This window comes from Thermobia domestica, chromosome 6 (assembly GCF_964235325.1).
Source record: "Thermobia domestica chromosome 6, izTheDome1.hap1.1, whole genome shotgun sequence".
NCBI classification, from domain to species: Eukaryota; Metazoa; Arthropoda; class Insecta; order Zygentoma; family Lepismatidae; genus Thermobia; species Thermobia domestica.
The window spans coordinates 20,092,168-20,118,150 of NC_137459.1; the positions used below are offsets into that span (position 1 = coordinate 20,092,168).

General features: G+C 35.8%; 1 protein-coding gene across 1 annotated transcript in view; it reads right to left on the bottom strand.

Annotated features, from left to right (window-relative positions):
* LOC145687870 (uncharacterized) overlaps positions 1–25,983 on the bottom strand; it is a 93,741-nt gene that overhangs the window by 50,156 nt on the left and 17,602 nt on the right. Inside the window, exons 3-6 of the mRNA XM_081761377.1 lie at positions 9,607–9,743; positions 7,939–8,179; positions 5,758–6,045; positions 3,842–4,102 (exon numbers count right to left, since the gene is read on the bottom strand). Coding sequence (XP_081617503.1) covers positions 3,842–4,102; positions 5,758–6,045; positions 7,939–8,179; positions 9,607–9,743 — 927 coding nt within the window. The remainder of the gene's footprint in view (positions 1–3,841; positions 4,103–5,757; positions 6,046–7,938; positions 8,180–9,606; positions 9,744–25,983) is intronic.

The following is a 25,983-nucleotide window of genomic DNA, read 5'->3' on the forward strand; positions in this document are numbered from 1 at the left end:
TTTCTTTCTTTCTACCAAGTGACCGATTTTCTTTGAGTCTTTATTTGTTTTTTCGTGTTATAATGGGAAAAGAAAGGTAGGACGTACTGTTATTTCTTGATTAAAATCCAAATAGGCAAATAAAGCCTGAAATTTCCCAAACAAACGCCGTAGAAAAAACTTTATTAAAACAAGCCGCTATTTTTCCGAGGCCTTGCATCTCTACCCAAAAGTGATTTTTCTCTGCTGGATTTTTCCCAGAGAAACAGCTAATATCATATTATAGGGTTATTAATAAAATATTGATTTATCAAAATAATAATAATAATAATAATAAAATAAATAAATAAATAAAATCGTTAGAGTCATTTTTAGGAAGAAAATTCGAAAAAAACTGTTTGGCAAATGCCACAATGAACTTAAGTTTAAGATTTGGTCCAGATATGATACACACAGAGCGAAAAAGTACACGACTAGATCGATGCTCGAACCCGGGGCTGGGAGCGGACTAGGTATCGTAATCATTAACGCATCGCCGAAGATCCCGAATTTGCGTCCCGGTCAAGTCGTGTACTTTTTCGCTGTGTATCATTGAATTCGCAACTAAAAGAGGAAATGGTGTGTTAAAAATTGGTTCTTCCCCCCCATTCATTAATATAATGGTCCAGATATGTTGAACGATATTGTTTCGGTAAATTAAGATCACAATTGTTTTTTTGTGATTGGTGAATATATTAATATAAAATTAAGATAAATGAAGATTATGTATTAATTAACATAAATGAAGATAAGGAAAGAACGTTTTGATGAATACTTAATACGGCTATCTAAGAATTTTTAAATACAAACTATCACTGTCGGCTGCATACAGAATAAAATTCATTTAGATGCACCTTTTATAGAACAAATACAAATTTAACCACAATTTAGATTAAGATCATTTTACAACAGAAATATGAAACACAAACATGAACTTACGGAATTGAAATTAAATAAAGGGGATAGATCTGTGAACGAAAGACCTCCGCATTCTTGGAACTTTTTAACAGAGGTAACACTTACAGACTTAAGGATGCTGCTTTCTGAGAACTGATTGCCATTTATGCTTGTTCCAAGCCTATTGCCAGATGTAAGACTCAATGATCGGCTGATCGTAAAAACAAAACAAGATCAAGTTTGTTAGCGTTGAAGACAGCTTTTATATATATACACACACACACACACATCAGTTTCGGTTTTCATCTCTATGTCTTCCTATTTTCATATTTTGTTTTGATACTTTCAGTCTTATTGTAACTTTTTTGTTTTTGGCTTTCTAGGAAACGAGCTTGGCTGTTTTTCTTTTTAGATACAAAATACTGCATTTACAACAAAAACACAAAATTTAATACACTTTTTTTTTTTTTTTAATTACATAGCAATATAGCCTCTAGGCGAGTGTATATCAGGACGAACAGACATCGAAAAATTACTATTTCGGTATCTATAGGCCATGAAACGTGTAAATCCATGGAAATCTCGAATTTGATTTTTTTCATGATCATCGCACTTTCTTCTTTCATATCGTCATTTAGAAGTAAAAATTATACAATATTTGCATTTGCCGGAAAGATTTTTGACCAAAGATGAGGCACATGTCCATCGATAGATTTTATTGGGCTGTAAGGAGAGGCATTGGGAATTCCTAAAATAAAATAATAAAAGGAAAATAAATACACCTGTACACATAAATAGTCAATATAAAATCTGCAGTTACTTCGTGATCAAGTTGTAGTCACGATTAAAAAGAATTGTACTTCTGCAGATTATATACTTGTTGGAATGCGCCTACCCATACGACTGCTAACCACGTGCTGTCAACAACACTATACCTGGTGTCATATTTCAACGAAGAAACAAGACGTCATCTAAACTCCCGCTAGTACCGAAAATTCAACGGCAAACGCGAAGACATCCCCCCCTACTCAAAAAGATAAGCAGCGAACATCTCATATATATATATATATATATATATATATATATATATATATATATATATATATGTGTGTGTATGTGAAACAAAGAAACTCTGAACCAGGAAGAGAAAATAAAATACTTAGCATAGAATCGAGAAAACATTACCAAATACATTATACTCACTTTCGCTACACTTTTTTTCAGATACGAGAAAAACAAAAACAGGAAAGATGCGAACCATCCAGGTGTGAGCCAAATTGAAATACACAGTCAGGTGAGAATGATACAGGGGTGAAAAGAAATGGAGTTTAAAGCAGAAAAATAAAACCAATGGAATAGATGGGTTGGTATGAGTGCAGGACTGCAAATAAATGAACATAATCTGAAATGTTTGGGTGCTGAGGGTGGATGGACTTCGATGGAAAACAGAAAACAAAAAAAAAATGACACGCTAAGAATGCCGGAAAGAGAGGAAATGAAAGACGTAACGAGTATCATCCCACTTGAAGATGGACACCATCAAGTGTACAGGTAAGCTCGGGGGACAGGATTTACGATGTCCAGAATGTAAGACGCACTAGCCATCTTCCTCTGACTGAAGTCCGAAAGCAAGGATCTTCTTGCTCATTACGGAATGTCAGGTATACGTCTGTATGACGAATGCAAACACATGTTGGATATTCCCGCTTACTCGAGTGCCTACGGACAGGAAAACAGCTGTTACTACGTCGCAGATAGAAACAACTCTCATCGCTTGACATTATCGCGTTCCATTCGTATCGATATTTAAGCTTTCCTCAACATCAGCGTAGACGTTCTCGGCGATGAACAAGTGTCATGAATAATCGTGCGAGAGGAAAGCGGGAACGTAAATCTGCCTCCAACAATCGATTGTTTAGAATTCGGGCGCAGCACTGGGGGGGGGGGGGATATGTGCTAGTTCCGATTTCATTGGCGGTTCATCTGTCAATTGGGTCAGCTCTAATGAACATTATGTTTAGGCGCTGTCCGGTGTGCCGAGGTTCATGTCTGGCATGTTGGAGGGAGCATAGATTTACGTTGCTGTCTCACTTTCTGAATCACCTGTAGACAAAAATTATCTTTTAAAAAAAGAAAACCTGGTCGAGCCACTGCCGAATCCTAATCTCAACTGAAGAAACTGCGAAACAATTAAAAATTACCTTGATTTTAGCAACAAACTTTAATTAAAAGCATTTTGTCATTTTTGATTTCACTTCCAATGTGATATTGTAAGTTTTCATCCAACGTGTAGATTTCAAATATGTAATAACTTGACGTATTGCCATTTGAAAAATATAACTTGCGTTGGGTGGCAACATTGGTTACCTGATAGTATCACAGAATACGTCAACGTCCCCGTGCTGATATCTGCATGGTACAAAATCTCGGTGTTTTTTGCCTATAAATTTAAAAGTTACACGGGCGAACCAAGATAAATGATCCACCGTTTTATATATAACGTATGTGTGTGTTTCACCGTATGTCTGGAAAACCTGCAGTAATTTAATCCAACTTAGTAAACATATGACTTACAATCTGGAAAACATTGTGGAGACAACAAACCTACAGAGGGTGGAAGAGGGTACCTGTACAAATAATCGAAAAACGAATTAGTGTCAAATCCATAGTTTTTGGGGTCGCTGAGATAACTGACACTCCCAATGCCGTTTAAATCCAAGTTCAGCCCCTATGTGGCGGGAACAGGGGAAAGCGGAGATCAAAATATAAGCAATCACCTGCACTTTTCCTTGTAATAAACAGAAGTGGTAGGTTTCAACAATAAAATCCCTATAGCTCAAAAGTCTATCACAATTTTACACTGGTTTTCAATTATAAGTTTAAAAAAAAAAAAAAGTGATTCTAAAGAATCAATAAATAAACTTACTTGATTCAGAAGTAAGATCATATGACTACGAAACACAAGCCACACACTATATTTCATACTCCACACATAGACAAAGGTACCAGGTGCTATCATCTTGGCTGTGTACTTCATATGGGGAGTAACAGCCAACTCCACGTAAGGTAAAAGTATTCTGAGTATTGGGCTCTCTCCCGTCATGACAAGACCTTCACCAGGGCCCGATAACTGACAATCAGTATGAAGTTCAGCAAATGTACCCTGATTTTCCATTTCCTCCAAAAGCTGCAATAAAGAAAAATAAATAAATTTGTTTAGTACATAAGTCGATGATAACTGAGGTAATTTTAGAGATAATACACAAAAATCGAATAGTACCCAAAAATATGAGAAATGCTTCAATATTAGATGTTAATCTTGTTACATGTCAAATGTTTCTCATCAACATAAAGGATTTATAAGAAGAAAAATAAATACATAAACAACAGATGAATGAAGAAATCTCCTTCGGCTTACATTTCCATCACACCTGAAGGCGTTTAACAGTGACAATATGTCATTAGGGCAGCGCGGGTCATCGCGCTTTATATTGCGACGTATTGTGACAGACGAAGTAACGTTCTATGCTCATATACAGAGACTGATACGTTTCTATCGAAACAACTTGCAAGACTGCGGCACATGTAAACCAGGTTTTAGAGAGCAACAAAACTGTACGCACACGTTTATCAGTCTCTCAGCTGCTATCTAGCAGGATAAAGATCTTGTAATGGTAAAACGGCAATGGTATGGGTATTTTCCATGCAAACCTTAGCATTTCCTGCATAATAGAATGGTGTCTAAACAATGCGTTTGTGGTAGGACGGGCCACTGTTATAATTTAATGTTATGTACAGTAGCCTCTTATACAACTCACAACGACGAAATCGCATCCAAAGTGGTTGTCAGTGAAACTCTCAAGACCTGTGCTTAAGAAAATCCAGGGTATGGTGGCCTGTGAGAATCCATCACCACAGCATGTTATATGGTTGGACGACACGTGACCCAATCAACAGTGAGTGAAAAAAGCCATTACAATTTAAGGCTGCAAACTGCTGACAAAGTAAGCGTGCACGCATTAACACCATGACATATTGAGGATCGAAACAACAAGGCAAGAATGTTTTACACGCGCCACGTAGCTGCTGACCACTGTAACTTGGTAGTGACAATGGACGAAGTATATATCTACCTAAGTGACTGGAAAAGTTCTGACCATCACCTACAGAGGTGTTCATTAAAAAGACCGATATAATTTGAACGTCAATGTTAAAAAAGAGTCTAAAACGTTTTAAGGTTGTTACTGACTTTTGCTACAGAGGGAAGTTTAAGATTCGTAAGGTACAAAAATCCTGGTGCTACACTAATGCTACTTATTACAAAATAGATTTTCTACCCTAGCTTACACAGGCGAAATATCAGTACTGTATGATGACCACATGCATCACGGCGAACTGCATCAGGACAAAACTTCAAGTTACACAGCAAAAACATCGCTGGCCTTTTACCGTCACATGGTAGCTGCAACTGCTATCCATGCTATTTCGACCGGGAATATTGCCATCAAGAGTCCAGGTGCTAGTCCGTGGATTACTGTCCCCTAGGACTTCTCAAACGGCGCCTTTCATTCCCTCAGGTTCGTACGTTTAATGTCCTCTGGAAAGCCTATGAACAGGAGTGAGACAATATATCCTGGCACGTGCATTGGAAACTACGATGTCGTGCAATGGCCTATACCGGCAGCCATTACATCGATGAAGATCGATGGTGGCGGGATGGAATATCTTACGTAAGCAACGACTTCAATTTGTTCTAATGTAAAGAGACCAGTCTATGTACTAACAGTGTTAAATATTAGAACTTTATTCTAAGATACAAGTTGTGTAACTTTTTTCTTTTACCTTTTCCGTGCTGTCAGACGAAGCTGATGCTAAAGCTTCACACATATCCAAATAGGGTTCTATCACCATCGGAAAATTCATCTTGGCCTTTTCAAATAGGGCTCGAAATCCGGTATCCTTCCCAAGGGACCAGAAGGAAGCCGCTTCTGTCGGATGTTTAAGGATTGTTTTCCCCAAATCCCACACTGCGTCTATGCAACTTAACCAGTCTGCACCATACAATACAAAACAGCAATTAACCATCATGGAGATACTGTCATACGCAATGTCTCTTAATTTGCCGTTTTCCTGAAAAGATTAAGCAACAAAATATTAGCACGGAAGTTCAAACGAAAATGGTGATAATGCTTAACATTACGATGAGTAGTTACATATTATATATATATATATATATATATATATATATATATATATCCACAAGAGTGCTCACTGATTGGATTGGATTTTGAGTTTAACGTCCCGTTCAGCAGCGAGGCTATATGAGACGTGGACCTACTGATTAACGTGGAATCCGAACCACATGAGCTCCCGCCGGGAAGGTGTGCTCACTGAATTGCGACCACCCCTACACGCAAGAAAGTGTGACCAGCAGCCGAGCTGATTACATGACCACCCCGACTGGTAGTATTGCAGAGAAAGAACACACTAGAGGCTACATATTGGCAGAAGCATACTGTTATAATAGATGGGCAGAATTTATCCGCATTTCAATACGGCGTGATTGCGGGTACTAGAGCAACTGGTGCGTCAATAACCCAGACAGCAATACTTGTCGGATGCGTCGTCCGTTCCTCTGTAGTGAAGGTGTACAAGAAGTGGGAAGAAAATGGAGTAACGGTCTCTAAGAAACGGAGGTGCAGGGGCGTACAGAAGTTCAAAACGTAGGATGAGCGTAGCGTCAAACAGCTCGTAACAGCCAAACAAACCATCAGTGTCCGGGAATTACGTGACCAGTACAAAGGTGGAGGCACAACACCCTTATCCCATGCAAGTATACAGCGTACATTGGCACACACGAAGTTCCACAGCAGACGACTCACTCGTCACCCGCTACTTACAACTCGTAACTGCCGACTTTGTAACTTTTGGTGGATTTCTACTAATTCTGGCTTCAATACAGTCATTTAGCCAAGATTGAACCTATTAATGGGACAGTACGTACATATAAAATAAAAATTCCGCACTATCTATTACAGCTTTCAAAGTACGAGCTCAAAATTGAATCCGAAAGTTGTAGCAAATTTTTATCACTTTCGGTTTCAGTGGAAGAATTAAAGCCCAGAGTAAACTTATTTCCGGACTACTAAATTCATATCACGTAACAGTTTCCTGCTATTTGCTTCTGCTTTTCCCTATGACAACAAATACTGAAACCGAAGGCTGAAGTAGATTTCACCCATTTCCGGTTTTAGTACAATAATAAGTGGGACACTGACAAAGATAAGAGATAAGGCAAACTAAATCAGAAGTGGCATTTTTTTTAAGCACCCCTTTTGTATGAAGTGATGTGGAATGCAAACTCTCGATATACAAAAGCGTGGTAGCTGACAAACGCCAGTCATTTTTTCTTCTCGGAAAATACTGTTAGTAATTGCAACCTAAATTTTCACAGTGAATGATAAATAGGTGAAGCTTGCATTGATTGTAGCTAGATTGCTAATAGAATTATAATTTGAATTAAAATAATATTTACTAGTTGCCATTAATATTATACATGCTTTTATGTTAAAGTGCTTTAGATTATTAAGTTTTAGTGTCGGACTCAAGAGATGAATAAACAATCCACCTTACTTCAAGGACAAAGTTCGTGCATTCTTTTTAGATGATTTTAGTAAGTTATAGATCACCAAAATATTTGCTATATTCGTAAGAGACATACACGGATAATCATTTCTCACACGATCAGCTTATTTCTTCTATTTGTTCGCTGGTTTATTTTAGTGTTCTACACTTCAGGCCTGTGACTGGACTAACAGCGGATAGGTCATATGAGAAACAGATATATTTCAGAAAATGTTATTATAGATTAAAATCGTTCAGTATATTACTGAAACGACTAACCTCTTTAGTATTCATAAATAGTTCTCATAGTCACGACACAATTAAACCCAACGATGTAAATATTAAGTTAACCCTAAAAACGACGACTTATTATATGTAAAAGAATAATCATATACTTACTGTGTACAAAGGATGATTCAGAAGTGTATCAAGTTGTTTCAATATTTTACCATCATTCAAAGCTTTCTCTGTAGTAACATTACACTCCATAGCAAATGTCTTCATGTTGGAGTTAAATGAATTAGCCAGTATCCAACCGAAGTGAAGCACCCCATGGATACCCGTCTTTCTCACTTTGGCCAGAGACTCATCTATAACTTTCCATAGGTCTGTATCTTGAATCACTGAAGTACCCATTCCTCTGTAACAAAGTAAATATAGAGGCTTTATAATTACAATTCCAATCTCTACTATTTATAAAGGACTTTTCCATCCCAAATCAGCGTAAATGAAATTACTTTCACTTGTTTGGAACTAACCTCTCATTTTCAGCACCAACGCCACATAGCACATACATCTATGATTCAGCGTGGGATCGGAACATAAACAATCAATAGTTATCGAGCTGATGTGTTATCTACTGCTAATCATATAGTTATGACAACTCAAATAATTGGTGCAATAAAGGAGGAGAAAACAACGAAAAAAGGATCCTAACTAAACTAACGGAAAACATATCTTATCGCAAAACCTTAAGGTCATCGAAAATGAAATTAAATCTTTTGAGTTTCACGTCCCATTGTTATGCCGGCTACGCTAAAGGAGACGGTAATGATGAGAAATTAATGAACTGGTGGAATGAAGAAAGTGGGAGCAAGCGGGTGAACCCCGAGAAAACCCACGCACACGGTGTTTGTCTACCTTAAAGCTCACTTGGCGCGAGCTGGGATCGAACCAAGGACCCCATGCACCAGCTCTACCACTGAGGCACCGCGGCCCCCTTAAGGTCATCGGATAGAAGCTGAAACTCTGCGCACCAAAAACAAACACTACGTTCCCGTGCCTTCTAAAGTAATTACTATGTTCGAGATATCTCAGTTTTCAACAATTTGAGCCAATTAAAGCCTCATCAATTTATCAACAAGTGTCGAATGCACTACTATATTATTGTTGTAGGATTCGATTATTCTTTCTTATTTTTTACTATGTGAAAGTGAATTTCTTTCATTATATCCCACTCCTCCCATAAAATAAAATTGAAAAGTGTTCCTTTTTTATGCGACTGAAATAAATATTGTCAGTCTGCTTCTTCTTTTTGAATAACTCTGTATTACGACGGACACTTGGTATTTTTAATCTCTTCAGAATATCAATTTTATGAGGGGAGGAGAAATGAATAATTCTACTACCACATATTTCAATACATAATGCATCTAGTTTTACCTTCAAATGGATTCAACAAATCAGCACACTATCACACTATAATAAGGAATGGAGCATTGCCGGTTTATTCTCCGTATTTTTACGGCTGAACCTACATTCTGTACAAGGCTCCTATAAGTCTGGTAACGACGATAAAATTTGTGGCACTCTGAGCTGTCTAAGATTTCGTAGTGTGTTGTTGTTGACGTCAACGCAAAGTTAAATTGAAGGCTACCATATAACTGTGAAGAAGTTTTGATCAATAATTTTCATGTCTCTAACGTTAAATACGAGACAGAGTTTATAAATATCATGATTGGTAAGAAAATAAATGCGTCTTTAAGAGGAAATAACATTAATTTACTGATTTCTAAATTTAAACTACAAATAAGAATTCTGTTCTCATTAGTAACAACAAAAACTTACCCTTCATCAATTTTACTCGTAAACCCGTACAAGCCGAGAACGAGAACAGCCTGAACATGTAATATCTGTTCAATAATGTCACGGTGCTCATCGTTCAGCTCTCCCTCAAACACCTGATTATATCCTAATTCTGATTTCTATAAAAAAAAGAAAATATTTATAAATAACAAATTCATAACATACTGACAGTACGGACACACACCTAAGCTGAGTCACTGTTATCCCAGCACAGTGCTCATTTCATTGATACTATTTATTAATTTAAAAAAAAAGAAAAAGAAAAAAAATACAGAGAATTATCAAGGTAACAATTTTTATATTATGTCCTCAGTGAGCTAACGAACTATAATAGAAATACATTGTTTAAAAAAAAATAGAATAAAATTTTATTAGTTGTTGTTTATGAAACTTAAGAATCTTGTTATTGTTGTTATTATCATTATTCCCAATACGACTTCTTAATTGCTGGGCTAATGACTACTTAAGATCAGAATTGTCACCGATCAGCTCGGCCACACAACTCACTTATCGGACAAACTGTGTATTTTTACCGACTCTAAATCATCATCCAAATTAGTATTTTATTCAAGTGAACAAGAATTTTACGAATGATCCAAAAAATGCATCAAAAGATTGCGATCTTGGCCAATAATTAGTTTTTGGATCAGGGATCACAAAACTTTTAAATCGAGTTTTCGTATTTCCAACAGAATAAGCACATCGTACTGAGTAAATTGGTAGTTTTGGTTTGGCTACACTATATGTAGTTCTCGAAATATAAGGCCTACAAGAAAATTTTTGTCTGAAATATATTGGATCTTTTGATCCAAAAAAAAACATTTCCTTTCTTCGTTCTGGACGCTTTACAGCAGGAAAGAAACCACTTTTCTTCTTTTCCACGCAGGTGGGCTCCAGACCTGTCGGTGTCGAGAATAATACAAAGGAACCACTCTTTATTGAATTGAATGTTTATCTAACTAGCAGAGTACTTCAGATAAGCAAACATTTTATCTTTTCTTGAGTGAAGTTAACAACTCACGATTTTGTATACTAAACTTATTTTGTGTTTATTTTCCATATAAGTGATTATCAGCGTTTAGAAACCTTTTTAAATACGAAATTGTTACATTAACAGACCAGGTACAAAGCTCTTCACACTGAGCTTTGTTATCTGAACTTCGATGGGAATAACGATTGTAGTTTGTGTGAATTGCATATGAAAATCTTACTCTCCAGAATTGCCAATCTGTATGCTTTTCTATTAAACTGCTTTCCATTAGCCTAACATATAAGATATCCATTAGTTATAGACTGAATTTCTAAAGTTGGTCTGGAACACTTACTCCACCTTGACAGCAAATTTTACTTTCCCACGGGACAAAAAGACGTCTTGCCAGGACTACTTAATATACCACAATTATATTTGCATAGATTATGAATATAAAATTCATGATTTATTTCGGAACAAATCCTAAAAGACACTGAAAACTAAAGGCATTCTTTCGGGATATTCAGGGATGGCAGCAGAAGCGAGGAGTTCGCGTCTGCTACTTCAAAGGAGAGGCACGCAATAGCCTCACTTACCTCAAGCCTCCGAGTATTCACTACCTGTTCAACGAAATTATAAAGTTCGTTGCTGAATTTTCTATGTCTGTCCGTGTGTACGTGTGTGTGTGTATCTTTGTTATTTGTTAATTTTTTTAAATTTTGATTCCTCCATTCGATAGAGGATCAAAAACTATCTAAGAAGGTAATGTAATTTTTCGCATCACCCTTACCATTCCCGAGATACTGACCAAAAAAATGGCCGATCTCCGGAGATTTAAGGGGCCATATAAAGTTATACAGATGATATTGATGTTGATCAATATCTAAGAGGATGGTTAATATTTTGGTACCAAATAGTAACCGGTGGCCACTGGCCAACTGTTCACCGCCAAAAAAAGTTGGAATTTCGGAAGATTCAAGGAGCCATATCTCGGGAACTGTAAGTCAGAGAGAGATGATATTTTGCGAATTTTTGCGAGAAAGAGAAAGTGCGGATAAAAATATTTACTTTTCTATGTAGGAACAATCACAGTTACTGTATTTTACGTCCCTAAATTTTCAAGCAATTAAAAAAAATACTAACATTTTTTCACTTTTTCGCAGAGTTTACGATCTCTATTGTCTAGTCTGTGGTTCTGAGTTTGTGGTGGCGGGGCGGGAGGGATACGGTATTAGCAAGCTTGTGAATCCCCGCAACTGATGTTCGTCGCATCGGTGCACTGCTGCTGCCAGTTAGATCCAATGTTGCCAAATAGAGATTTAATGCGAGGTTTCCCGCGGCATTGGACACTTTTATATTTATTTCGAGTATAAAAGGCACCTGAATTTTGAAGGCAATTTTTCGAAGGAAAAAGTGCTTCTTATAGTTCGTAAAATACGGTATCCTTCCCGCTCCATCTCTCCAATTCATTCGTTCTGGCAACGCTCTTGGAGCATTCTCAACTGGTTTAATAGTGAAAGTACCTATCCAAGTGAATAGGTTTTAGTGTTATGTGACATGAGAAATAACTGTGCATTACGGGCTATAACATAGTTCATTTATTTTCCATACGTATATCTTCTTATTACTTTTTATTGTTCGTTGTATCAAGTGTTTCATATTTTAAAAGTGTGTGTGCAGTGTTGTTCACTCAAGCATTCGTGCTTTATAAAATTGGAATTTGTGTGTATTCATCAGTATCCTTTCTTTCGCTGTATATATAATAGGAATTTGTTACGAATAGTTATGGAATTGTCAGCTTGCCAGTCGTATATATACGCACATATGCGCAGAGGTAAGATACAGTCAAACCTTGATTTCCGAACCACTGAGGCTACCCATGTCGTAGTACTTATTTCCTACTTTTATGAATTTACGCTCGAACGGGATGTGAACTCTGAACCAGATTGTTATCAACATTTTCTGTAGGGACTATTGCAGGAGCCAGTACCCAAAGGAAACGGTAGGTAGCAAAATCTAAAATTGATATGTACAGTGTATTAGGGAAGTTGTGTGTAATCAACTTTAGCCAGTACCGACTATGTAGTGACAACACAGTAGTTGAAGGGGTATGCTTAAAAAGAAAATATTACCCATTGACACTTTCGCAAAAAATTCGAATAACTAGCCTAACATAGAACATTAGAAGCATGTAATGGTGTAGTTAAAAAAGAACTGTTTACAACATTGTTCGCCGAGTCTTGGTTCCGACGTGATGATTTGTCTCAAACGACATCGAAAGCACACATTCATCAGAAGAAAGTTATGATTTCAATAATATGATGCGATTTCGAAAGTATCATGTTTTTAGAGCTACTGCCAAGGAACCAAACAATCAATTCCAATACACACTGTCGATAATTAGACAATTTGAATGAATGCATCATCGAGAAACGTTTAGAGTTAGTTACTCATAAACAAATTGTGTTCCATCAAAACAACGAGAAACCACAACCAAGTTCGATCACCTGTGAACAATTATTGGAGCTTGGATGGGATGTAATGCCATACCTGCCTAATCTTGCGCCATCAGACTTCTTTCTTAAGAACTCGTTGAGTGGTATAATGTTCAATTGACATGAAGCTGTAAATCAATAACTTGTTCAGTTTCTCGCCGATGAAGACAGATCCTTCTACGAGAAAATTTCTTTTCTCCGAAACGAATGAGACTACCTCCGAGTCTTACTCATCTGTGTACATCGATTTACGAAATCTAGTCGTTTCCAGGTTATGAGCCGTGTGCCATATTGGATCAATGTCACATTTTGTAAACAAATGGAAAGAGTGTCACCAGTGGACTATCAAACAGCATGAGAACTTTCACACGAATGTAATGCTGTATTTAGCTTTAGTGATGGCTGTAACGGTTCAATTGTAACTTACAATTAAATGTTTGACGCTATTACTGTTGCAGGTAACAGAAGATAACCCTGAAATGCATGAGAGAACTGAGATAATTCTGATAGTTTGAGAACGCAAATGCATACTTCGACAATAGACACTGTATTTAGATGTTACGCAAATAGCACCTGGATTCCTCATTCATACAGATAGTTTATTTTTCACTGAGGTAAACCATCAGAATCAATGATACTGGAATGAAACAACCCGCCGTTGGTTAGACACACCTAAATTGGGTCGGTAGATTGGAGTTAAGCGTACTTTCTTCAGCATCGAGGCTATTAGACTTGGATCTACCGTTTAAGACAAAATCCGAAACACCGTAACGCGTTCAAATTACACGGATCTCCCACTGGGAATCGAACCCCGCAGCAAAGGCGCGTGCGCGCTAGCCACTAGACCAGCGTAGAGGCCTGATTTGAAGATAATGTGATGTGGAATATGGGACACTCGTGTAACTGGACCCATACTCATCAACATAATCCTCATTTCTCAGCACCCCATCAAACTGATTAAAATACATCGTTTTCGTCCCTTCTCGCAGAAAGCAAGCACCCTCCTTCATTATTTCCAGCAGGACTAGGCATCACCACACAAAGAACAAGACGATCGTCAACGTGTGGATATGGAACTCCCCTGTCACTGGCTTGGAAAAGTGGTTCCAGGTCACTCCATCTCAATCTCCTAAATATAACTGATGTTTCTGTTCATTCATACTTTTGAGCGTCCGGGATGCCCACCTTAAAAAATGTAGGTCTGACACACACATCTACGGGGTGTCGCAAAAACTACCAAACAAGTTCAAATGTAATTTTTTCTTCAATTAAATCGTAATTTGATGAAACTTACGTGAGACATTATATGATCTGATTCTTTGTAAATAATTTTGCGAGTACTTAAAATGGAAGCCTTCTGTCGCAGTTGCAGTACGAAAGAGGTCACACACGAACAAATAACGAACATTTTACGACTCTTTTAACTGCAGATAGATCCATAATGGTAGCAAGTACATTTGAATAATTAAGACGATTTAGCTAGGCCAGCTTATTTGTAAAATCAAGTTTTAAAAAAATACAAGTTACAGTTGAAGTCCGTCGGTGAATTTAAAATTATAAATGCCGAAAAAGATGTTAACACGATGGACTTACCTCGTGCGTAGCACGAAAGAGGTCTACTAGGTTAAATCCGTTTTTGGGAGACACATCACATTTAATTTATATTAAATGAAAAAAAAAAAAAAAAAAAGAATCTGCAACTCACGTCAGATCTCAAGACTATTTTGTACTTTGGTCACTAATGTTAAGTTTCCATACACACCATTTCATGCACCCAACACTACAGCTGTGTGCGCACATAAACTCTTAGTATTTTCACTTTGTCTTACCTTTGGGGCTACTCCTACGCTATATAATGTTAAGGTGGATCACCAGGTGTTCTCGGTGCTATGCTAAACGCTGCTTGTATAGTGTGGCGTTGCCAGATAGTGTCGAGTGTTTGCTTATGCCAGATAATAAAGGAATTTATCATGGAATTTTGCTTGGATACTTACTGGAGAAATTAATTTTAGACCCTTACCGGAATTCACAGCTAAGTTTTGCTTCTCGAACTGCAACGCTAGAATCCAGGAATTAAACGTACAAATTTGGCAACAACGCATTATGGCGTTCTGCGCAAGTTTTTTCTCAAAATCTATTTCCTTAAATGTAAATTAATGTTTAAATAAAATGTGAAACAAAACACGAAAAACAGTCATACAATATATCTATTTCATAATAAGATTGTTACTTTAGCATACTTTACATATACAAATAAACATTTCATAAAAATGAGCACTTCTAGTAAGATCTAACAGCAAGTGCCATCTTGTGTGTTCATTGTAAAACGAATCTAATATTTTCTTTTATTTGTTATCTTTTTCGATATCAGAAGACACAACCACCAAATAAATCAGTATCCTGTGTCGTAGCTGAAACATAACTCTATCTTATAGTGCAATATTTATAATATGTAACGTTTCATTGCGCAGTAGTTAAGGAAATAAGCTAAAAATATGTACTGACTTCCGGGTGGTGATCCACCTTAATCAGGTATTTTCCATTGAGTATATTCTATCATTGAGACTTAAGAACTATATATTAAATATATGAAATAAACGAGAAAACACATATATACAATATAAACAATTGGTAACTTATCAATTAAGAGAAGATTAACAGTCCTTTTTACATCCTATAACATAATTAAATACGATTAACTAACTATGAGAATCACATAAAATTTAATAAAGGAAAAGAAAAATACAATAATAAAATGTACGGCTGTTACACTACACTACTCAACAACGAGTGTTTAACTACGAATAGTACAATCGATCATCTTGAAATAATCTTTCAGTTTTACGTCCCTCAATTACGTCCGTTAGGCTAAAGGAGACGGACGACTAAGGCAAGTGATTGATGATGTAATAACTGGTGGAATGAAAATGTAGAAGGAAACTGGAGTACAATGAGAAAACCCACGAACACAATGTTGCCCACAACAAACTTACTTGGTCGGGGATCAAACCAGAAACCCACACGCACCAGAGGTAAGCGCTCTACCACTGGACCATCGTACACCCTAATCATAAAGCCTAGAGTTAGAAGAGCCAGCAGACAGGTATGGAAGATTGATTGGAAACAGTTTCATTCCAATCTTAAATGTTTCCATACTTCCGTCTTTATGTATGGAAACTGATTTGGCTAACGTCCGTACTCACCAGAGTTGAACATTTTAAAGATTTGTTTTTATAGGGTTGTTCAATTACTCAAAGACAAAGTTTAGTATAGCAACATCACAATTTCTGAAGAGCAAAGTCAACAACAGAACGTGAATTTTTTGGCATTTCCACAGATGTTTTTTTTCTTTACAAACTCGAATCAAATGTTGAAATAACACTGCGTAAAATAGCTGAAGTTGACGCAAAACATACTGAGCATGTAATGTAAATGCCAGGACAATAACTATAATTTAAATGAGAATTACATGTTGTTTCATTCAGTACTTTATATAATTGAAAGTTGGTAGGTAGGTTTTAACCCACAATGTATATATCCATACGTATCCGCGTATCCACCATTGAAATATTCTAGTATTTGTTTCCATATATTCAAAGAACTTTTACTGTACGTTTTGGCCCAGTAAATACAACTTTACAACTAATGACTTAAGACAAAAATATGAACTCACCAAACAAATAGAAATAATTTCCTTCAACTGTTGACTATTAATACCACCATAAAATCGAAATAAGCACAGAAGGATCTGAGATATTTCTAGTTGTTCATGTAAGTTAGATCTAATCCATGTGTTTTTGGTGCATTCTGTAACAAGGTTTCCATTACGTTCTCGAATTTAAAACTGAAAAAAGGGCAAGGAAGAAAGAAAGCTCTGCAACATATGTGATGCATGGAATAAGTCGTGAGTGGGAACCCTTCACCCCTGGTGGGGATATTCATGAAGCTATCAGCTTATGTCTAATTATATTGGAATATATTATCCATTTCTTAATTTCGAACATACTAGGTTTGATCGAAACAAGAAAACTTTTTATCGGACTTCTGAAGAAAATAAAATAAATAAATACATGACCGTGTTTATTATATATGGAATTCCCAGTCACGACCCCCTTTTCAGTTTTATTAAAAATAGAAGATGATGATGAAGAAAGGAAAAGGAAGATAGAAGAGAAAAGAGGTAAAGTAAGAAGGTAATAAAGAGGAAACTGTTACTGGATATTTTGAGGAATATGGTAAAGGAAAGTGAATAATTATCGAATTGGGATCATTTCCAATAGCTATTGGGTGAATGTTTGGTATTAAGGTGATCAAAGGTAGACACATGTTAACCCATACATCCCAGACCTAGATCCATTTAACCCCAACTACCGAATTATCCCAATCTAGCTCTGAGGTAGATGAGAAAGTTTAATTTAACCGTTTATTCAATATTTCCAGAAGTTCTAGACTAATATCCAATATTTGAAAAACAAACAACGAAGTTGATGGCATGTTAGAATCGACCACAGGAAAGAAAAAAAAAAAATCAGAGTATCACATATTTGTCGAAGATTTTGACTTTCACAGTTCTCCCATGATGATCATTCGTTCAGGCTACTTCGGTCCCTTTTGCTTCCTTCATAGAGCCAACTTAAATTAAGTTAGTATTGACATTCAACGACTTTAATTGCCAACTACCATTAACTATAGTAACTCACATATATATATATCAAAAGAATCGGTGCACTTAATACTAAACCTACATTTCACTCACACTCACATTCATACGGGACAGTGTATACTTCAGGTTACATTTAGTTGAATTAAACTAACCTAACTACATTTCTATAGACATTTATTACATTTCAATAAAAGAAAACTTAGTTTGACATAACAGGAAAAATTTGATACATGAAAAAAAAAAAAAAAATGTTTCATAAGCATGCACAGAAATCTGCTATTTTCAACAATATCAAATAACACATTTCTCTTTCTAGAGATATTAAAAGTTGGATTACATTAAAAAATATATTCGACAAAAGACGAAAGACAAAAAATAAAGAAAATTCAAAGGTCAATATATTTAAGATTCAGTGCAATGAATACATATCATTGCGGAAAAAAGAAAGAAAAAAATATAATTGGTTAATCATTCTTTTAAAAAAAAGCACTTTAGTAGCATTTTATTGAGTCTCTGTCCCAAGAGAAATTTCGACAATTTTATGAGTCTTTGTTCTCACGTCGATATTAACTCCTTTTTCAACTCTCTTTATTCACTATGATTGGTGTCCATGAGAGTATTTAGTCGTTTTGGTTTTAATTACAGACAAATAGTTGCTTCATATTACATATATATATATATTTTTTTTTTTCGTCACTTGACGCACTTGGTATGAATATTCAAAGTTTATCGAGATTTAAAATATCGAGTCCAGTCCCAAACATTGGGAACATATTTCCATATTCCTGTATTCACATTACTAAATTATTGACCAAATTTCAGTTCATTGAATTTAAGATCACTAATTTTTTTTTCTAGTATAGATCGTGGAGTCAAAGGTTTTAGTCACTGAACTGACGAACGACAAATAGTTATGTTTCCAGTCGTAGGGGAGAATTTGTTTCATAGATTACTGATAGAAGGATTCGTTGGTGGGGCACACTGTTTCGTAATTCACTTGATTTCACTATTGATCTCGCAAAATAATTTTGGATATGGATTAGGGTTATTTTTTACTTTTCTTACGACCTGCTACTTGTTCCATGCAACATTTGACATAGTATTAAAAAATTGAATAGTTACAAACATTACTAACAAATCGATAAGGTGTCATTAATTATAAGTTACGCGGTAATACTTTACATCACAAATAATTGGTCAATGTCGGGTGTCAAAAATCTATGGCAACCTAAAACAACCAGGGTAAATACCGAGCCCTTTACATACATACTCGCATATATATATATATATATTCATATTACTCAATATAATAAATTTCACTTTAATATCCATCTTAGTATTTCGTCGACATTTAAATTCTACATAACCTTTTTATATTCGATAAATATTCACATTTTATTGGCTCAAAGACGAAACAAAAACCCTGACTAACAAAAATTATTTTCTCTTCTCATAAGGTTGCGAGATTGAACTTTATATATATAAACCCGATAATCGACAAAGATTCAATTTACTAAGATCCGCGTATAAAGAAATAGTTGGTGTTATTTAATAAGTTGACATGAGAGGTGGAAATACAACAAATAGAGCAGGCACGTAACCCTTTAAACTATGTAAGTACATATATAGATGTATATACAGAAAAAAAAATCAATGTTATTCGAAACTAGTGGGCCCAAACTACTAATACATACACCATATAACCAATCAATAGAAAGAAAACCAGAAATCGGTAATCAATGGATATAATTTGTACGAGCAATGAATAACAAATAAGTTTCTGGAAATCTGAAATCATAGTGTACCTTCTTCGTCAGTTTCTCCCGTGGTGGGTTGAGTATCACGAAAATGGTCCTGAGTTGTGCTGAAATACCTCCACGAATCGTATCCCTCGATGTCTCAGTTAGTACATACGATCGAAATAAGTGATATGAACATTGTATGTTTTCATGAGTTTCAGAACCGGGGGGGGGAAAGGTTGAAAAATTAAAAAAAAAATTAAGAAGAAGTAGAAGAAGGATAGGTAAAAAGAGAGGAGACAGAACACTACAACTACGAAAGATAAGTGGTCGAATTTACGTATACAACATACTATAACCAAATATTCTCTTTTATGCCAAATGGGGTTCGGCTTACCAAATAAATAGCCGTAAAAAGGTGTCTGCAAAGTTGAGACGAGTCTGTGTCCTCGATGGGATTTTCGGAAAGACAAAGGCTTTAGGGAAATCCCACCACTCACCGTATCCGGTCAACACCCTTGCAGATCCCGGACTCCACCGGAAGGTTGGAGTAGAGTCTTAATTTGGAATTTCAAAACAAAAAAAATCATCCGACCTTTCGGAAAGTAAAAGAATCCAGAACAGTAATGAAACTAGAGTAATAGCTAAGATATCCCTAATTAGTGATTTGCCAAAATAAAAAAAAATAAATAAATAAATAAATAAACTGAATTTTGGATCGGTGATTTCAATGACCAAACATCACCGATGGCTACCCTGCGCAGACATGCCACAGTCTGGGATGTCGTTAATTTCCCTCATCTAATTAAACTAAGAAATGAAAATACTTAAGGGGACTAGGGGTCGACATCCGGGTACGCTATTGACATAAATATTAATTTAGTAGCGGTTGATTTAATCGGATAGTCCGAACTGAGATGTCAGCTATATGAACACTGCACAATAAATAAATAAGGTAAGCAACGAAAAAAAAAAAATCTCGGAGAGGCAATGAATGTTAAAGGTACAAATGACCGAAACCTGTACTTTTCGATGATCACAGGATATAGCAGTTATCTTTTCTTAGTTATCATTTCTGTCAACCTTTAGAAGTAATTCCCACATGATGCTACCCTATCTGATGAAAGGCTTAAGATCCGTGGCTGTTACTATGAGGTACTTAAATGCGAAGTAACACACAATTCCCAACTACAATTTACTATCCAAGTAGCAAACTTGGTTGTATGAATGTACTGGTGTAGGAGTCAAAACGCGAGAGATTTTTTTTTTAGTAAACGTATTCATATTCTCACTATATAACATACACTAGGCCTATCCATTTAAATATAGGTGTCCTATCATCTCATTCATATTTTATATCATATTACTAATATATCATTACATGCATTCATTATTTACTCATTTTCGCGCGAAGTAATATTTTAGAGACACCCTATTTCATACATTTTACACGCAGGCCATACACATATTTATATTACACACTAATAAATATATAATTATCACAATCTATCACGCTCAAACCACTACACGATAACATTCATCGAACCACTGACTCTTTGTTTCGAAGCACCCAAATCGTATTTACTTCGCAGTTAAAAAAAAAAAAATCATACGTGTATTTACTGAAAGTTTATTTGTCAACGATTAATGTATTTCTGATTTGCTGATAAAACTAAAGCAACAATGGAAATTTTCTACAGCCACGGGAAAAGAGAATTTAAAACTACATTTTGAAACAAATAGTAGCAGCATATGGACTTTACCTCTATTAAGAAAATAGGCATTCTTTATTTCAGTGGATATTTCGATTAATACTGGACCTAGCAAGCTGTAATTTTCAGTACAGTAAGATCTCATGCTATCTTATATGAATGTATACTCATCTGAACCGAAAACCATGTCCACGGGATGTAATTTGAGAATAAATGGCCAAAATCAAACAATCTAAATCATTAAGTCAGGCGATGTCGTAAAGTCAACAAACAATTGACTACCGAAAATGGACACGGTGGCGCTGTAGTGGAGGCATAATTTACCGTGTACTGAAATATATACTTGTACTCATTAATCAGAAATCTAATAGTTACTCTCGTTTAGTGTGCTTTGAGTTAGACAAATGGTATTAAACTAATGCATGTGAACTACACTGTCCTAACCATAGAAATCACACACTCACTCAGAACTACTAACTACACACACCACTATAAATACTACACATAAAAACTACTAACTAAACAAACACCATTAAATTACATGCATGTTGGGGAAAAGTACTCCTTTTTGGTATATAGAGTTGGCTCTATTAAACTTTAAGGGGCAAAATGAGAATAGTTAACCCTAAGTCCAATTGACCTGACCAATTACTTGAAACAGGTTTACAAAATGATTACTAAAGATTGATGCCCTAGAGGCACCTTAACAACGTTTATTGAGGGACCCTTCCCCTGAAAGGGGAAAAGGCCCTAAAACAAACAATAACTAACCCATTCCCCCGCTAGAAATGGTTCAATTTGGAAAGGGAATAGGAGCCTTTTAGTTAACTTAAGCCGTCATTTTGATAGTTAGTATTACAAAACCTACTACATACAGACACTTACTAAAAAAAAAATCACATTTAAAATATACATTATAGAATATACGAAACCAGGTCGTATTTCCCCTAATCCCTAACTGAATCTATGGTTTGAAAGAAGAGGAGGGTAAAATCACACTTCCACTATATTTGTTCTAAAATGATAACATCATGGCGTCATGTAAACACAAATCCTTATTTCACTGAATTGCAGCTTCTTTATCAAAATTTGTGGATTTTCCGGGCTTCTATTCCGTTGTAAATCTTTAACTATTGAATTACATTATATGTTACCTTAGTTTTCCTTGGAAATTCGAATCCTTCCCGAAAAATATGTGGCACAAAAATCACAAGCTGCTCCTGCTAGTGTGTCTTCGATTATTATAATAACATTGCGCCGAAAACGACAAGGGTTGGAAAATTCCCCCAATCAGGACGAAAACTTTAGCCGCGGAAATTACAAAACAAATAGAAATTTGTCAAATCCAGATATAACCGAATCTGAAAGTGACTATGGACTAGTGAGAGGGGGTGAGGGAAAGTTTAGGTACCTGGCCAAAATCTACATTGGTCTGAAATTAAGAAAATGTATATCCAATGACGGAACTATGTTTCGGTATGACGTCAGAATGGTAAACCTTGTAACTATTCAACTTGTATATGCGAAAATGGGATTTACACTTAATCAAAATATAAATAAATATATTATTCAGTGGGAATATGGTTACTAATGAAACCTTTCGATTCATTACATTTAATTTGAAGTAAAGAGAGTAAATAAATTGTGTAATTAAACCGAAATCGAATAAAAAAAAATTACTAGGTACAGGGTGCGTAAAAAAAAGTTGCCATTACTTTCAACTGTAATGGTACATTACAAATTGGAGCTTGAGCACTCGTCACATTTCAATTGAGCAACTACTGAGGCCGTCAACGCGTTTTTGTCAAGGGATGCTAGGAATCTTGTATACACAATCTGTAATTTAAAGTACAGCTATTAATTATAGCTTCAGTTCTCTTCATCAAATAAAATGAACACAAGAAACGAAACATGTAACAATCTAAACACATGCCAAATTAGTTAAATACGTGTCTAGCGGTTTTTCAGCTTGTCCAGGTAGTTCTCAGTCACCTTATACGAAATGTTTCTTTCCTGAAGACACGGGAACAAGTGTGAAGACAGACCACAAAAATAAATAAATAAATAAATTTAAACTGCTAAAGAACAGAGGTCAATACGTTACGCAAGTTGTGCAGTATTACAGGTCATATATTGCTTTCAGTAATAATTTAAATAATTTATACTACTTTTGAACGTTCGTATATTGGATGTAATCGCCCAATTCAATTTGTGTGTTGGATTTGTTTACAGTACTCACACAAGAATCAACTTAAATCACAGTTTTTAAAGATGGCGTCTTTTTTTTTTTTTTTTTTTTTTTTTTTTTTTTTTTTTTTTTTTTTTTAAAGAATCTTTTTCACGCTGATTGAGGAAAGTTGGAATTTGATTTAATCCGTTTTAAGGTCCAATAAGGACCATTTGGTAATTTTAAAAATATATTCACATATATAAATCCAATTCTTTCCTGATATTACGGTAACAAATTTCAATTTTTACATCATATCCTCAGTGCACTTACGGGTTATGATATATTCGTACGGTTTTTAATCACCTTGGTTTCGACCCACTTCAACTTCTAAGTTAGCACTTCTTAATTTGTTAAACCGATTACACACATTAACACCATCGTGAAGACAGATATGTGTCTGGTGATCAGTAATGCACTTCCGAGGCCTGGTGTATTACAACAAAGTTTACAATAAATAAATCCACCAAATACCTCGTTCAGGCCTCGGAAATGGAAAATCAATGACACCCCTTGCACAACACATCAGCAACTATATAGAGATGGTTTCTGTCTTGAGCGTTCACAAAGATTAAGCTATTATCCATATCACTTTAAATTGTCATACATCATTCACTTCTCATTGCTTTCCTTCCTCTATTGTTCCTTAAATAAAGCAAACTGCAACTCAAATTGTCACTGGTTCTACAGTGTGCCCGGATAAAAATATACGAATAAGAAATTTGAATAACCCAAGAACCAATACTGATGGAATCTTCTGATTTTGTTTTCCAGAAAAAACAAAAAATACATACAATTTTATGCTCAGCAGACAATTGAATGCAACAGGGCTTCATATATGCGCATTACTCGTGAGCAAAACGGCGTCTCTTACTGTTTGTTAGAAAGTGAAGTGCTGTTTTTGGTTCGCTGAATTCTATGGCTCCCGAGATTGCCCGACTTGACCCTTGAACTTGTTTTCTTTGGGAGTATGTGAAGACTTAAGTCTACCAGACCCAAGTTCAAGATTTGGATGACCTAAGACAAAGAATTATCGATGCTTGTGGGTCCGTGATACCTCAAATATTACGCAACACCTGGAGGAAGGTTGAGTACCGTCTTGATGTTTGCCTAGCAACAAAAGGGGCATACGTGGAGGTGCAGTGAGGTGAGCTGACTAATTACTTTTGTGCTGGATATAAAATTCTACTCTTTTCCCTTTTCGAAAAACTATTCTGTCATTATTGTTTCTCGAGTTATTCAAAGTTCTCATTGGTATATTTTCATCCGGTCACTTAACTGATGAGATCATTTAGGTAAGAATGCTACTGTCAGTCACAAATAAGCAGAAAGAACTCAATTGTCAGACACTCTTTCGATTTTTCTGCGATAGTTCGGCAATACACCCATTTTTTTCTGAGTGACAGTAGTTCGAGAAGAATCAAATAACACTAGTGCCTGGAAGTGATTGTTAATTAATTACTAATTAAATATTCAATCACTAGGTTAATTCCTAATACTAATTCCTTCGTGGCTAAGTTGTAAGCCTACGCGCCTTTGGCGTGGGAGACCCGGGTCGGTGCGAGCTTATGTGGTTCGAATTCCATGTTATTCAGTAGATCCCGTCTCATATATCCTCGCTGCTGAAAGGGCCGTTAAACTCAAAATCAACTTACCTCAATTCCTAATAGGGACTCAACGAGGATAAGCAAGTTAAAACAGAACTTATTTATATTAGATGGTCGTCTTCTGACAATTTTGTAAACTAGCTCCGCAATATAAAAACATGAAAAAACTACAGAAATCAGAGGGAAAAGTCCAATAAAAATATCTTGTTGTGTACTGGTTCGGGAAGTGTACCTAACGTATTATAGCATTTGTGTTTATAGCACATTAAAAAATAAAAAAATAAAAAAAAAAAAATCGAATGAAGCAGCGAAGAGCTCAAGGTGACTAACCATCAATTTGTTGTAAAATCAACTGAAATACTTCAGTTTCGCATCCTACGGTTATGCCATGTAGGCGAAAGGAGACGGTGACAACTAAAATGAAGAAAGTAAGGCGAAATGGGAGACCCACACACGTGGTGTTACAGTCAATTTTAAGTTGTAAGATATGTGATGACCACAGTGTAATTTCTATCACCGATGTCGCCACTTTTCTTGACCGTAGTCCCTTAATTCTTTTATTCATATAGCTCCGCAACTGCCCTCATAAAGCTGAGTGAATACTGCACTGTCAATACCATTTGATATTCCTCAATGCTCACTTATCCAAATATTGGCCAGACCCAACAGTGTTTAGCTATTAAGATTTTATTGCAATCGATAGATCAGAACCGGTTAGGCATTGGTTATAGCACAAATAGGGAATAAGAATATATTATGATGAGCTACCTTAAACTCAAATTATGTAAGGTAAAAAATCTCAAAATGTAAGTACACGGTACTGACAAGAAAGTACAAGTGGAGCGAAGAATAAGCTAACGATCATAATTTAGTTTTCCCTGGCTAGGTGGAGTAGCATCTGTAGAAGGAAACCTCACAGCGTCACCACCGACGGCAAAGACTAAAA